Source organism: Petaurus breviceps, unplaced genomic scaffold (genome assembly GCF_028583685.1).
Source record: "Petaurus breviceps papuanus isolate PSGF00001 unplaced genomic scaffold, PetGlider_PUasm1.0 138, whole genome shotgun sequence".
Classification (NCBI taxonomy): Eukaryota; Metazoa; Chordata; class Mammalia; order Diprotodontia; family Petauridae; genus Petaurus; species Petaurus breviceps.
The window spans coordinates 12,819,639-12,835,580 of NW_027185694.1; the positions used below are offsets into that span (position 1 = coordinate 12,819,639).

General features: G+C 35.7%; 1 protein-coding gene across 1 annotated transcript in view; it reads left to right on the forward strand.

Moving 5' to 3' along the window:
- The window catches only part of NR4A3 (nuclear receptor subfamily 4 group A member 3), a 33,900-nt gene extending 23,348 nt beyond the window's left edge, over positions 1 to 10,552 (forward strand). Inside the window, 1 exon segment of the mRNA XM_069105777.1 lies at positions 8,457 to 10,552. Within this exon segment, the coding sequence (XP_068961878.1) occupies positions 8,457 to 8,719 (263 nt within the window). The 3' untranslated portion in view covers positions 8,720 to 10,552.
- The last annotated feature ends 5,390 nt before the right edge of the window (positions 10,553 to 15,942 follow it).

Sequence of the window (15,942 nt, forward strand, 5' to 3'; positions counted from 1 at the left end):
AGCAGGAGAAGTATTTAGAGTGGTAAGAGGATCAGAAGCATATGGTACCTCAAAAACAAGGGAAGGAGAGAATATTCAAAGGATGTGCATAGTCAGAAGTATCAGATGCTACAAAGAGGCCAAGGGGGACGAAGACAATCAAAGTCATTGGTAACATTTGAGAGATACATTTCAATAGAGTGGGAAGAATGGAAATTATATGATAAGGTTAAAGGGGAGAGTGGAGCAGATGAGGAGGATGAGGGACAATTGAACGTAGACAACTTTTTAAATAAGTTTGATAGAGAAAGGGGAAAAAAAGAAATGGCATAGTAGCTGAATGGAGATAGAAAAAATCAACATAAGGTCTTTCTTTTTAAGGTTTTCATAGACATGATATTGTATGCTGACAGATCTAGAGAGATATGTGTGAGAGAGGAGATTATTGCTGGAGCAAGTCAGTCGATCAATAGTCAGTAAAAATTTATTAAGTGCCTAATAAGTGCTAGGCATTGTGAATTGTGATATGCTAAGACAGTCTTTGCCCTCAAGGAACTCACAATCTAATGGGGAGGACAGCAAGCAAATAAATATGTGCAAACAAATTATGTACAAGATAAATAAGACATAATTAAAGAGGGAATGCACCAGAATTAAAAGAGGCAGGAAAAGTCTTCTTGAAGTAAAATGGGATTTAAGTTGGGAGGGTCAGGGCTTCCAAAGGAGAGGATGGCAAAGGATATCATGCCCTTAATGGAAAGAAAGCCAGGTTTTAAAAGTGTGAGAAATTTTGGAGGAAATTTTCAAGGATATAAGAGTATTTGATTATAGAGGGAGTGATGTGCTGAAGTGGAACTTTGTGACACTTGGGAAGAATAAGGCTGATCCTTGATCTCATAGTAATGAGGGAATTCAAAATGATAGTTTTCAAACTTTTTTGGGTCCCCAAACCATTTTGACAGAGCAAAATCTCCCACAGATTGTGTATACTATCCACTCACATTTGGCACTACCAAAAATTTTATTCTAAATGAATGGGAACTCTGTTATTGATTTTCATAATACATCAATGAGGTGATGTATACTTTGAAAATTAAATATGATTAATAAGGTAGTAATGCCTCATTTAGGAAAAAACAACAGAAATATGATAATATTATAAACATTAAGACTATAAGAGACAGTCCATAGACCATCTAAAGGGGCATCTATGTACTTCAAGTAGGGAAAACCACTGGACCAGAGAAATGAGTCACTTGGCTTTGTCTACTTCTTGAGCAGAGTTTCACTTGCAGTTCAACCATATTGGTTGAGTTCAGATTTCAGTAGTATTTTCTTGGTCTTGTAGAATGTAAGGCTCTAAGAACAACTAACAAAGGAGTACAGAACTAGGAGCAGAATATGGTTTTCAAAATAATGAAATAAACCATTAAAACAAGTCACTTGCATTTTTCTTAAAGATTGTGTTTTAAAAAGTGTTAAATACAGAAAGGAATTGTTACCCAAATTATTAATTTCTGAATTGGCTATTTTATTTAATTGACCATTTCACTGTCAGAAAATGTAGGCTATCTTGTTTGCAACAAGAATTAATTATTCTAATATGTCTGCTGCCCTTGCATGGCCATTCACACTGTTTTACCCTGGTTCTGCTCATCAGTAGGTGAGCAAAATGCAAGGATGTTAACATAATTTTCCTTTAAAACAAGAAAAAATAATTATTTAAGTAATAGTTTTAACAAAGAGAAAGAATGGAACTACAAGAAAGTATTGTGCTTTTGAAAACACTTAATTTTTAAAAATTAATGTGTGTGCGGAAAATGGATTTGGGTGGAATCCATTTAATTTTAAAATGTATTTGCTTATATATATATATATGTGTGTGTGTGTGTGTGTATGTGTGTGCACATATAGAGACACACACATATACATATATGTGTATACATATATATACACATACATATTCTGAAATTCTAACTTATTCTTAAACAATAGGAGCATCTCCTTCTTGTTTGGCTCTAAGGAGGCATTTTTTCTTATGCTTTTTCTGCAAGAGTTCATGATTTTTCCCAAGTCCAAAGCAAAGATCAAAATATATCTGATTTCTCCTTGACTATATGGAATCATAGAATTTTGGACCTAGAAGGAACCTTAGAGATCCTCTATTCCAACCAGGTCATTTCACAAGTAAGGTTACTGAGTTTAAGAGAAGCCAAGAGTGGGGCGGCTAGATAGTGCAGTGAGTAAAAGTGCCGGCCTGGGTCGGGATCGGTTCCAGCCTCAGATACTTAACACCCACACAAAATAACTGGCCGTATAACCTTGAGCAAGTTACTGAACCCCAATTGCTTAAAAAAAAAGAAAGAGAGAGAGAGGTCAAGAGACTTAAGATGTCACACAACTCATGGTGACAAAACAGGACTAGAATCAAGCTGTGCTAACTTCTACTATAGCATTTAGTTCCACACCAAACATAGAGATTGGTCTTTTAAGGTCAGAGTCATGCAGGTCTCATTCAGGATTTTAAGATTCTTAAATTAATTATGTGAACTCAGAATAATTTTTAAAAGTAGAAGCTCTTTAAAGAGTAAAATAAGAGTTTAGTATTTCACCAAATTCTTTAAAAGTCTTCAAAAAATTCTTACTTATTTTGTGAAATATTATAGTCTGATTGATTAGTCTTTTATGTATCAGTCCAAATATTTATTCTGATTGATCTACATAATATAGGCATATACAATTATATTAAGAAATGTGACAGATAACTCTTTAATCCTTCAAGTTTCCTAATTTTTAATATTTACTTTATAAGTTCTTAGAGAGTGGCCATCTTTTTACCACAGTATTTCATGTGTGTCTGAAAAACAGAAAGTCTTCAAGTTAAAACCTATAGAGTAAAGGCTATAGGGAATTCAAATAACAATTGATCATGAACTTGAATATACTTACGTTTCAAACTTTCCTGTTTAATTGATATATGGGAGAGTTATATATAATGCATATGAATATTTGAGTTTGGTTATAAATTCACATCATATATATTCCCTTTACCCATCATCCAAAGCAAAACAAATATCTGCTAGTCAAGTCAAAATACCACACACATGAAATAAAACCAAACATAAATATATACATATATGCATGTAAAATTAAAGATCCACATTACCTAGTATATAATTAATAGGTTATAAGTAATGAGAAGGTAGATTTTGCCTCGGTATAAAGGAAGTACTTTTTGACGATTAGTTACTCTAAGTTGGCATATTAATAATTGTGTGATGAATTGAATTGAATGGAATTAAAAATCCAGAATTTGTGAGTAAACAAAAAAAATTAGAAGCATGTTTTATTATAGAATAGTCATTTAGACTAGCTTATATACTCATGATAGAATTTCAAAATTATTTTCAAATTTTTGCTCTGTATAGAGGAAACAGTTGAACTAAATGGCCTCTGATGTCCCAACCAACTCTTAAAAATCTCTGAATCAACATGGTTGAAACTGCTGAGAGAGACAGAAACAGAGTTAAGGTATAGAATGGGGAAAGTAAGCAATAAGGAAAACTGGGAAGGAATAGTCAAGAAGTTGTAGGAGAATCATGAGCGTGCAATGTCACAAAAACCAAGAAAGGAAAGAATGTAAAGAATAACATGGTGGGCAGTGTTGCAGAAAGATCAAGAATGATGAGGACTAAGGAAAAACCCTTTAGATTTGGAGATGAGAAGACTATTCATGTAGTTGGAAAAGAATTTGGATTGTTAGGTGTTGTGGAGTGAGTATATGAGAAGAGTGCAGGAAACAAGCATAGTCTACCCTTTCAAGTTTGGCTGTGAAAAATAAGACACAGGAGAGTAAGGTCAAAGAGAAGGTAATTTTGTTTTTGTTTTCACTATAAATGAGATCTGATAATGTAAACATCAAAAAGGAAGGAGTACAGAGCTAGAAAATGAAAATACAAGAGAGAGGGAATGATTGACGGAGTAAAGTTCTAGAGGAAGTGGGTGGGATTGTGATCAGAGGCACATGGAGGGGTTAACATTTATAAGGAATGACACAGAATTTAAAAGGAAGAAAAATGAGGATGATACTATGGAGAGATTTGAAAATGGGCAGGAGAGAGACTAAGCAAGCTCATATCAGATGGCTTCTGTCTTCTTAGGAATGTAGCAGGTGAGACTATTTGTGCAGAGTGGGGTTAAGGGCTTGAGAAGAATGAAAAAGGTTTGTTTAAAACAGTTTTGCAGGGAATGAAAAAGAGGGTCAATGAGATGAATGAATGTCTAAATTACAGTCAGCACTACCGCCCTCCCCCTTTACTTCCAGCTCTCCCAAACCCCAAGATAAATAGCATGAATCTTTCTCCCCAAACTAGTATTGGTGCTAGGTAATATCTGTGAAGCCATTTAACAGAGCTTCAAGAAAAGGGTCCTTTAACTAAAATGTCAATGCTTTAGGTTTTAAGAAGGCTATAAAACATAGTAAATCATCAACATTTTGTATTTCTTACTGGAAGCTGGAAACAGTTCTAGATTTATTTTATTTTAACTCTTTTTAAAAATCAAAATAACAAAGGATGGTTGAGGTATCTTTGGTTTCTAATAAGAGTGTTTCGTGAATTCCTTGTGGAATTCCAGGCCTAGCACTGATAGAGATGGCAGTGAGTATTGATCTCCACTTGAATTCACTGAATAAATAATGGTTGCCATAGTTATTGAGCTTTCACAACTGGTAGGGAAGCAGGGAAAACTCCCAAACACCTTCTGTGAGTTTGGCTATAAGAAGGTTCAATTACAGAATTTCATTATCAATTTGCACCCTAAATTAGGCCTCAAACATTGCTTAGTTTCTTTATGTTGATAATTAACATGAATTCTATTCAAGAGAAAGGGAGCATGGTGTAAAAAGGATATTGTCACTGAATTTTGGTTATATGAAAAGATTGATCCCTAGGTTATTGTTAATCTTATTGGACTAATTTTGCATACCCTCTTATTTATGGAATTTAAATTTGATGTTAATGAGATGACACTTTACCTTGTTCAGTATGAAAAACACTGGACTTAAATTCAGGAAATCTAAGTTCAAAATCCCAGCCTCCATACTTACTAGCTATATAACATTAAGTAAATCTTTAAACCTTTCTGAACCTTAGTGCCCCTATCTATAATATGACAGAGTTGAATAATGATAATAGCTAGCATTTATATAATGCCTTAAAGTTTGCAAAACACTTCATATTATGTTATTCAATCCTTACAACAACACTTTAAGGTAGTTGCTATTATTATTCCCGTTTTACAGATAAGGAAACTGAGACTGAGAAAGATTAAGTAACTTGCCCAGAATCGCATAATAAATAATTTAAACACACTTCAGTCTCACTCCAAAGCCAGCATTCTATTCACTGGACCACATGGCTGTTTGGACAAGATTATTTCTAAAATTTCTTCCAGCTCTTAATCCAATAATCATATTAAAATAATATAGTACCTTTTAGCCTAAAATATATGAAGATCACTCTTTTGATTCTTCTGGATCAAAGACTAAAGAACCAGAACCAAATGAAACAGACTGGCTGCCCTTGGGCCTGCTGTCAAGATGTGCTACCTGCTGGTTTTGCAAGGTCAATAAAGTCAAAGAAAGAAAAATGTGTTCCATAATTGTTTGTAAATTGAGAGCCTAACTACCCCAGAAATGAAAGTTTTATAGGTTCAAATCTAATAAGTTCCTCTAGCAATTCTTAGGGAAAATGAACTTTTAATTCACACATATCATTTAACCAAGTTCAACCTTTTGGGAGATTTAGTCCCACCCTCATTTTAATCAAATCTTTACCTGAATTAATCTCACTGAAATCTCCCATATATTCCTAATTTTACTAAATTTATCCACTCTATAAAGTCAAAGCCAATAGAAAATTTTGAGGGAAGTGTCTGGATAATTTCTTTAGTTTTCTGTGTGACTTTTGCTCTAGAGAAATTACTTTTGCAACCAGAACAAAGAATAAAAGTGACACTTGAACAAAATGCAGAACTCACACTTTTTACCATCTGCAGGAGTCCTTAGAATGTGCACTAAGAATACTTATTTCGGATGTTGTAATATCAAAGATAGGAAAACTTTGACTTAAAAGTAGAAGGCAGAAATCAATTCGAAATTATATCCCAGGGCAGCTAGGTGGTGCAGTAAATAGAACACTGGCCCTGGAGTCAGGAGGACCTGAGTTCAAATCCGACCTCAGGCACTTAACACTTACTAGCTGTGTGACCTTGGGCAAGTCACTTAACCCCAATTGCCTTACCTTCCCCCCTCCAAAAAAGCAAAAAAAAAATCCAGATTTCAATCAATAAGCATTTACTAAGTGCTTACTATGTGCCAGGTACTATATATTAAACGTTGAGAATACAAAAATAGGATGAAACTGCCCCGGCCCTTAAAGAACTTGCATTCTCTTGGGGGGACAACAAGTAGATGGATAAACATATATATAAGATAAATACAAGAAAATTGGGGGGGGGGCAGGACAGGGTACTAGAAAATGGATTTTTTTGTTTGTTTAATTCTGTGAATGTTATCAATGAATCATTCTATCAAGGGATGACAAACTGTGTATTGTATTTTCCAAATGCTGTAAAAAGGCTCTCCCTCCACCACTACCAATGGAAGATTGGGGAGTTGTGGGGGAGAGCATGTTTAGCACAGTATCAAGCACATAGTAGATGTTTAATAAATGTTTACTGATTGGAGGAATGGTGACCCTAACAACCTAGGCTATCTCAGAAATATCTGATTCTATTCAAGGGTTTGGGCATGCATAGGTGTTCTGGCCCTTTTGTTTTCACCATCCTTGTGAGGCTGAGGAATTTTTAGATGTTTCCTAAGCTATTAAAAATATTAGGAAAATTTACTCCGGAAGACACCAGAGCCCCTCAGGGTACCTCAGAACCTCTAATGGTACGCCACTTTCTTTGCCTGTCAACTAATGAAAATTTTTCCTTCTTTCTCCCTAATCTGAACTCAGGATGACTTCAAACTTCTAGGGTCTACTTCCAGCCTAAACCTCTGGACCATATCTTAGCAAATAGACAAAACCTATAGTTCCCATGCTTTTCTTTAACAGGTAGGGCAGTGAGGACTTTAGATGGTAAATGGAAAGCAAAACTTTCAAACACCAAGGTAAAGCAGACAGGACCTTGGGTATGCCTCACCATTTAGGTTTTTCAAAGCTGTGTCTGAAGAAATTGATGTATATAGTTATTTGAGCTCTATTAATTATAGAATAATACAACCTGGAATAAGAAATATAGATAGTGCCACAGTTTGGCCCTCAATAGTCTGAATGCCATATTCAGGCATTATTTCGTGCTTATTACTATGGGCAACACCCAATTGAAATACGAGCTGTGTTCTAAAAGTTCATTTATAAGTTGGTTTCAGAGAACATATTTGCCCTTACTGTGCGCCAGGTACTGTGCTAAGTGCTCTATAAATATCTTTTTTTTTTTTTTTGGCTTTTTGGAGGGAGGAAGGCAGGGCAATTGGGGTTAAGGAACTTGCCCAAGGTCACACGGCTAGTAAGTGTTAAGTGTCTGAGGCCAAATTTGAACTCAGGTCCTCCTGACTCCAGGGCTAATCCTCTATTCACTGTGCCACCTAGCCACCCCTTTATAAATATCTTATTTGATCCTTAACAACAACCCTAAAAGGTAAGTGCTATTATTATCCCCATTTTACAGTTGTGGAAGCTGAAGCAAACAGAGGTTAAGTGATTTGCCAAAGGTTACACAGCTGTTAAGTGTCTGAGACTGGAATTGAGCACAGGTCTTCCTGTGTCTAGGCACAGTGCTCTATGCACTAAATATAGGACAGACAATATACCATGTAGCAATCTTCATATCAATGTTACTTTACAATAACAAACTGTACTATGAGGTCACAAAACCTCCACCAAAGTATTATTTGGCCATTTACAACATTTTTCCAGTAGAACTAAATGCCTCCCCACCCCATCATCACATTGTTTTACTTAACATATTGCTTTTAAAAAAATCAAAAACTCTTAAACACCATGAAGAGGTGTATGCCTATATAGTACTCATAATATTATGGAACCTAGGCAAAATGTGTCCAAAGTTCCAACTTGGGACCCAAGGTGCTTATGTTTCCCTACTATATAATATAGCCCTGGAAATGAGAACATGGATGTTACCAGCTCCAGGTTCCAGAAAAGCAAAGTTTGAAGAACTAAGGACAAAAGACTAGTGAGAGGCTGAGGATTTGGCTTTGGGACACTAGTGGAGCATCACAGTATAGTGGAAAGAGCCAAGGACTAGGTTCTGCTTCCTACTAGTTATGGGACCCTGGGTAAACCTAAATCATCAATAAAGTAATAGGGATGCACTAAAGGGCTTTGAGCAGAAGAATGGCATAATCACATATTTACTGAAATCGACTCATCTTCTAATTCTCTCTGCAGAAAGACATGGGTTAAAAGAACCAAAGAAAGTGGAAGAGCTATGCAAGAAGATTACAGGTAGTCTGAAAGATCATTTGGCTTTTGGCTGCCAGACTAAAGGACAACCTCTTGAGCCTGCAGAACCTAAGGTACTGGGTGCCCTTGCTGACTTACGTTCTCTCTGCACACTGGGACTACAACGCATCTTTTACCTGAAACTGGAAGATTTGGTTCCACCCCCTTCTATCATCGACAGGCTGTTTCTGGACACTCTGCCCTTCTGAATTTGGATATTAACCAATGGATCACTACTGCTTTTCTGAGCAGAGAAGCAGATTATTAATCACAGCTAGTATTTCTGCCCTTGCTTAAGAAAAAAAGCAGGTCTAGTGTTAAACAAGGACTTATTTACTGGCACGGTTCCTCAAGAGCTTAAGCCAGAAGACATAACATCTTATTGTGTTGGGGTTGTGTTTTATAGTCCTTTTTTGTGCGATTTGTTGGGGTTTTCTAAGAAATTGCTAATAAAGCACTTTTGGACAATGCTATCCCAGCAGGAAAAAAAAGTTAATATGACTGTTTTCAATCTCTTTATAGGGAATAAAGTTGTAGATGCTTTGTATTTAAAACAAGAACAACAAACAGTTGTTTGCCAGGGTAGTATGTGTCTTGTGATTGATACCTTTAGAATATACTTCCTGTATCAAGGGCACATATGTGGTGCAAACTAAACAGAAGTTCATTTTTTAAAAAATTATGAGAAATTGAGGATTTCATATAACTCAAATAGAGCAAAAATAATGGCTGTTAGCTTCCACGTTCAAGTGCCATTTTTAAAGTGCTGTCTTACTAAGTCTTGTTTATTAACTCTAATTTATTTTAATAAGGAAATTTAGAAAGTCAAGTTTTTTTTAAAACTACATGCACTAATTTACACAACAGAGGCTTCACCTAATTGACCTAAAATATTAGACTGTGATGTTCAGGCCAAGATTTTTCCTCTCTTGTTGATGGAATTCAAACACTGCACCACAGGTCTAGTTATTTGCAAAACCATCTTTTTAACAACCTAAAGAAATCTGAAAATACGAGACCAATCATATGCAACTGATTTGGAGCCATCATACTGACACAACCAGAGTTTCCCAAACTTGCATTTGTGTAATGTCTAAAGGACATAATGTACTTGAAAAACAGAGGGACATTTTGTGATTCATTTGAGCACTTGTTCCCTAGATAAGGAAGTAAATGTAAGTAGTCATTGGATCATACAGGGTGAGCATCAGGGATAGTAATTTTTTTTAAATATAATTTAATCTAGGTTTCAAATTAGTTTAAAAAAAAAAGAAAAAAAAAGAAAAAATAGGAAAAAAAAAAACCAGACCTGAGAATTTTCAAGAACAAGCAAGCCTTGTAAAAATCGTATGAATGTAAGTGCTTAGGAAGGCATAGTGAGCGGGCTGCGATTAAACATTCCGTGTTCGTATTCCCTTTTTGTATGTTTATACTGTTGATGCCATATTAATATGAGATACTTTGTTGCATAGTGTTCTTCTTTGTATAAACGTTTGTATGCATGGTATATTGTTATAGCTTTGCCTGTATTTATTGCAGTGACTGCCAGCTCCTGGGAGCTGTGTTACAGAGTGATCAAGTGGGGTATTCACAGTGGCTTGGATACACCAATTAGAAAACTATAAATATATATATATATATACATAGGACAGGTTATATATACATATATTTATAATGTGTCTTTTTATTAATTAACCATTTGTATAATACATGTCACTTATACATGCAGTTCTTTTATGGTTTATTTGCAGTGACTTTTAAGACAGTCCTTACTGTTTAGCACTTTGATATTACGATCTTGCTCATGTTTTGCTAAATTCAAATAATATTTGAAGATTTTAAGCCTAAAACTCTTTATATTATATGCACTATATCAAGTCAAAATTTCTTTCATCATTTTGCTAAGGAACAACTTTGAATGTCAACCTGATGTCACCATAGCTTTTGTTAGCTTTAAACAATTTTGGCTTTATTCTTTTAAAGGAAAAAAAAACTATGTTGTTTATATGGAGATTAAATTATACAATCAAACAAATGCCAAATGAATTGCCTATTTGCTGCAAAGGATAACCCGGATGTCAAGTCATTGTATGATTTGTCATAATCATCTGATATTTTAATCATTTATTATGTTTGTATTTACTTTTATGAAAAGTTATTATCAAGACTTATAGCATGGTCATTAGGAAAACATACTTTTAATCATTATAGATAATATTCTCAACTTATCTGAAGATACCATTTGGGAAACTATTGCTATCTTCAGATTACCTGAAGATAAAATCACAGTATTGTTTTTTGCATTGACTTTTGAGCTTATATGCAAACATAATAAACATTATTAAATATCAGGAAATCTAATGTTTCTTAGTGTCAGACTAAGTTTAAAATGGATTTGAATGAATTGGAAATTTTGCATACATACATCATTATTAGTATTCAGAGTGAATTATTAGCATCATACCATTTCATACCAATTGGGCTCACTGAAAGTTAGGCTACTGAGTAAGATCTATTGTTTAGAAAGGGTAAACAAGCTTTCCAGTTTGAGGTTCAGATCCTGGTGCTGAGCTGAATGTGGCCAGTATGCTTCAGTCTTCCACAATTATTTTTAGCTTCATTATCCTCCCAACTCATTTCGTCCACCTTTATTGACATTGACAGACTTGTTTGTGCAGAATGAATGATCAATGAGAGATCACTAGCGAAAAAAGAAAAGAGACAGCAGATGATTCTTCCCCTTTTTAGAGCTCTCTCGGTGTGAACATGCCTTCAGTAGGCTGAAATCAGGAATATGCCAGCTGTTAAAGGAGAGTGCCTTGCTTTTCTTTCAGATTACAGAGTGTTTCAGAAGTTTCTCTGCTCTTCTAACAGCAGTGATGTGTGTGTGTGTTAACCAGTAGGTTGAAAGAAATGCTCTTGTACATTAACAATGTAAATTAAAATTATTAAATCAAATTACATTTTATCAGAGGCCCCATGTGTGTTTGAAATAACTATTCTCAATTTTGTCATGATAGGGTTTTTAAAAATAATTTGTAGAATTTTTTTGCATTTAAACTTGAAAATTTTTAAAGGATAGAAGCATACTGTGAAATGGTAAAAATTGATATATTCTGAATTAAATATATTAAACTTTACAATTAAGACTAATTGGGAGGACAACAAATCTACATTAGTAAAAAATCAGAATTATAATATTTTTACAGAAATGTTTTTCTTTCAAGTATTTACAATAACTTGATAGGCTACCAAAGTGTTGTCTAGTAAAAGGTCTTTAAGAGATAAAAATGATTTATCTTTATCTTATCAATTGCTTGCAATTTGTATTACTAACCTACTAGAAAAGTTCATTCTCTTATGTAGCATATACATTCTCTCACAATTTTGCTTATCCTATTACTTGCTTAGCAAATTCTTTCTTCACAAAGAGTCCAAAGGTAAACCTCAGCCCAGCTTCTTTTCAGAATTTGATTACAAAATTTGAATTGGTGGAATTGGAATTAATTAGGTTTTTCATTATTTATTTAGCTCCTTGAGAAGCAGTGGTGCTACATCAAATAGAGCAGGCCTCCAAACCAGGAAGACCTAGGTTCAAGTCTCACTTCTGACACACAGTACCTCTCTGACCTGGAGCAAGTCACTTAATCTCTTCATTGCTCTGAGCAATTCTCTTAGGACTATAAATTTCAGAGGAGACCAATCTGCATTGAAAGAGGGAATTTCTTCACCAGAGAGTTCCCTGTACCAGGGAAATGGCAGGTCCAGTCCCTATCTCTATTTAGATCATTATGTATATTGCTCAAAAGAAAAACTTTTAATTTCCATGCTTTAGGGCCTCATGCAGCTCATATATTAAGGCTTATCTAAGCAATGCCTGTTATCTGACAGATAAGCAAGGTGCAGCACCTGATAATTGCTTTTCACCCTACTGTCTCAATACCTCAGTTTCCTCACCTTTTAAAATAAGAACAATGTGAGGGAAAAATCAATGAAGTTTGAGTCCAACAAATGAAAAATGTTGTATATTACTAATTGGACAAATTGGACTCTTAGGGCTGAAAGGAACCTTAAGTGTTTGTCTGGACCATTAGTGCTGCTGTTAGACTGACCCACACTTAAATCATTGGAAACAGATGAGAAGATATTCTCTTTTCAAGGCTCTCTGGAGCATATTCTATTGCTGCCCTCAGTCTCCCATTTCAGTATTTCACAGGCTTCACTGTGAAGGAATGCTACCTTTTCACCCATATTTTTTGTATATTGTCTATTAGTACATTGGTATGGCCATTTTAGGGTTCTGTTAGCCTTCACTGACCTTGGCTTCTGCCCTAAGGACTCCTCTGGATGCTGCACACACACAGCATTTGTGGGGAGATTTTCTAAAAGAGATCCTTCTAAGGCTTCTGATCTTGCTATGTTAACATCTCCTGGGGCTCTGTCCTTAGACTCTTGCTCATCACCTGAATACTTAGTGACATAATCTCATTTTATAGCTTCAGTTACCATTTCTACAGTTGTTCGCCAGCTCTGCCTTTCCAGAATAGCCTCCTCCTCATAGTTTGGTTCTATCTCTCAGTGTTCACTGGAAAATATAGACCAAATAATGTTAATAACTATTAACATGGAGAACCAATTTTAAGGAGGATCTGTCAAGAATTAAATGGATTCTCTAACATCTAGGCAATCTGAGTTAGGAAATAAAGGGGGACATTTAAAAAGAGCACCAACTACAGCCTCAAAGATTTCATGATACTAGAAACAAACAAATCTACATCCCAGCATATGGAAAGAACTTACAGATGGGATTGCTGAGCTACTGGTTGTGATCTTTGAAAAACCACAGAGCATGGGAGAGTTGAAGACTGGTAAATGTCCTGATTTTCAAAAAGAGAAAGAAAATAGATTCTATAAACCATAAGCCAGTAAGCTTGATTTTGATTTTGATTCCTGGCAAAAAAAATCTGGCATACATCATTAAAGGGAAGAGAATTTATAAAGGGAAGCTGTGATGATGGTGATAATGGTATCTGACATTTGTATAGCACTTAACATTGCCTCATTAGAACCTCCTAATAATCTATCATGAATGATGAGTCAATATGGGTTCAACAAGATGAACTGCTAGGTTATTCTAATTTCCTTTTTGGCAGGGCTTATGATACATCAAGGGATTACTATGGACATCATACACCCACTTCATAGAGTGACCCAATTTCAGTGAGGTATCTTACAAATTCTCTTAAAACATTATTGTAGACAAAATAAGGACATGTGAGCAGGATACTAATAATAATGATAATGATAATGGGGTAAATTTGGAATTGGTCTAATGACTGGACCCAAAGATTGGTGGCTAATGGGTTGAGGTCAACCTAAAGTGACTTATTCAGTGGAGGGGCTCTATACATGCCCCTGTTCTGTTTAATGCTTTTATTAGTGGTTTAGATGAAGCTATAGATAACATGGAACAGCAAGGTAGCACAGTGGATAGAGTGATAGACTTGCAATCAGGAAGACTTGAATTCAAATCCAAGAGCCTGGGCAAGTCACTTAACCCTGTTAGCCTCAATCTCATCTGTAAAATGAGCTGGAGAAGGAAATGACAAATCACTCCACTATCTCGGCTAAGAAAAGCCCAAATGGGGCTCTGAAGAGTTGGACACAACTGCAGTAATGTGCCAAGTACTAGACTAAATTCTCGGGTGATAAATACAAAAGTAAAGACGGTAGCTGCTCTCAAGAAGCTTACATTCTCATAGGAGGCAACATATAGAGGGTATTGGTGACCAGAGAGGGATATCATGTTTTAGAAAAATTATAGGAATAGTGAGTAGAACCATAAGGGAGTAGATTGAAACATCCTCTTCAGGAGTAATATCAGAGTTGATTTGATTATGAATTTATAGCTAGAATTCACAGGAGGGTAGTGGGTGAGGAGGATTCTGGAGCCTGAAGTAAATTGTAACTGAAATCCGGACCTAGATATAGTGGGCTACTAAAGCAACCACCAATCAGTATTGTGAGACCTTGAGGCTGTAGTTTCAGGCATAGAGTTACCACCATCACAGATCTACCACCATCCAGAAGATGTACTGATTTGGAGTCAAAAGACCTGCAACTTATCAGACCTGGTTGATGAACATAAGCTTTCTGAACTTGTTTCCTTATTTTTAAATAGAGAGAAAAATCCTTACATGCTTATCTTACAGGGGTTTTTTGCAAGGAAATTGCTTTGTAAAATGTAATATACTTGATAAACCTGGGATATTATTATTCCAGCTCTGTCATTAAATTTCATTTGTCAAACTCCCATTAGATCCAATAACAGCAAAGCATTTCCAAAAAGAGATAGTGCAGTCACATATGCCCTACCAGTTCAAATGATTTCAGAGAGTTACAATTTATTATAAGATCTTGGAAAGATTAATAGAAAATACTGGAAGTATGACTTCTACAAGCAACATTCCATGATTCCTGGATGAAAAGACAGGTAAATATATATAAATTAGGCTATTAAAGAGTTCCTGTGATCCTATGCTTCCCACTTTCAAGAGGACTGGACAGGGGCAGCTAGTGGTGCAGTATGAATAGAGGAGTCAGGAGTACCTGAGTTCAAATCCAGCCTCAGACACTTAACACTTACTAGCCGTGTGATCTTGGGCAAGTCACTTAACCCCAATTGCCCTGCCTTCCCCCCTCCAAAAAGAAAAAAAAAAGGATTGGACACTCTACCTACTGATGATAGTTTGAAAGGATGACATATTAGAAGCCCCCGCATTTAAGCCTGACTCTAGGATCACCCCTAGGTTGTGCTCAGTCTATGTCTTGCTCCATCTGTAAGACAGATGCTAGCCTTTGCTACATCTGACAACAGAGCCCAGATAGTTTTAGGACAGCCAGGGAACAGAGGAAAGAAGCAAACAGAATTAAAAACCCCTCTTTGAAAACCTAGAGACTGTTCTTTGAGACCACTGTCACTTCCTTATGTGACTATCTTCCGAGGTACTAATCAACAAATACTCAGGATCCTTCTCTATCTTGAGCTGCCTAAACACAATCTCTTCTGAACTCAGATTACCCAGGATTTGGAGAATCTACCTAATCCTGAAAATATCCTAATTAAAACTGGTTCTCCCTGCTAAATTTTCAGGACAATAAGAGGTATCATCCTATTCAAAGTGAGAAATGATGCAGAGTAAGGTACACATGAAATCTTCAAATGCTGGAAAATCAAGGTGAAATGACAGTATTTAGGAGTTTGGAAAGACTATAGCTCTGGGGATTATGATGAGGAAAAGTCCAAGGATATGAAAAGCTATGACCAATCCCACCAGATGGGGCTGAAAGGGAAAGGAATGGCAGAAAGATGAATGTGAAGGGGGAGGAGAGAGAGAGAGAGAGAGAGAGAGAGAGAGAGAGAGAGAGAGAG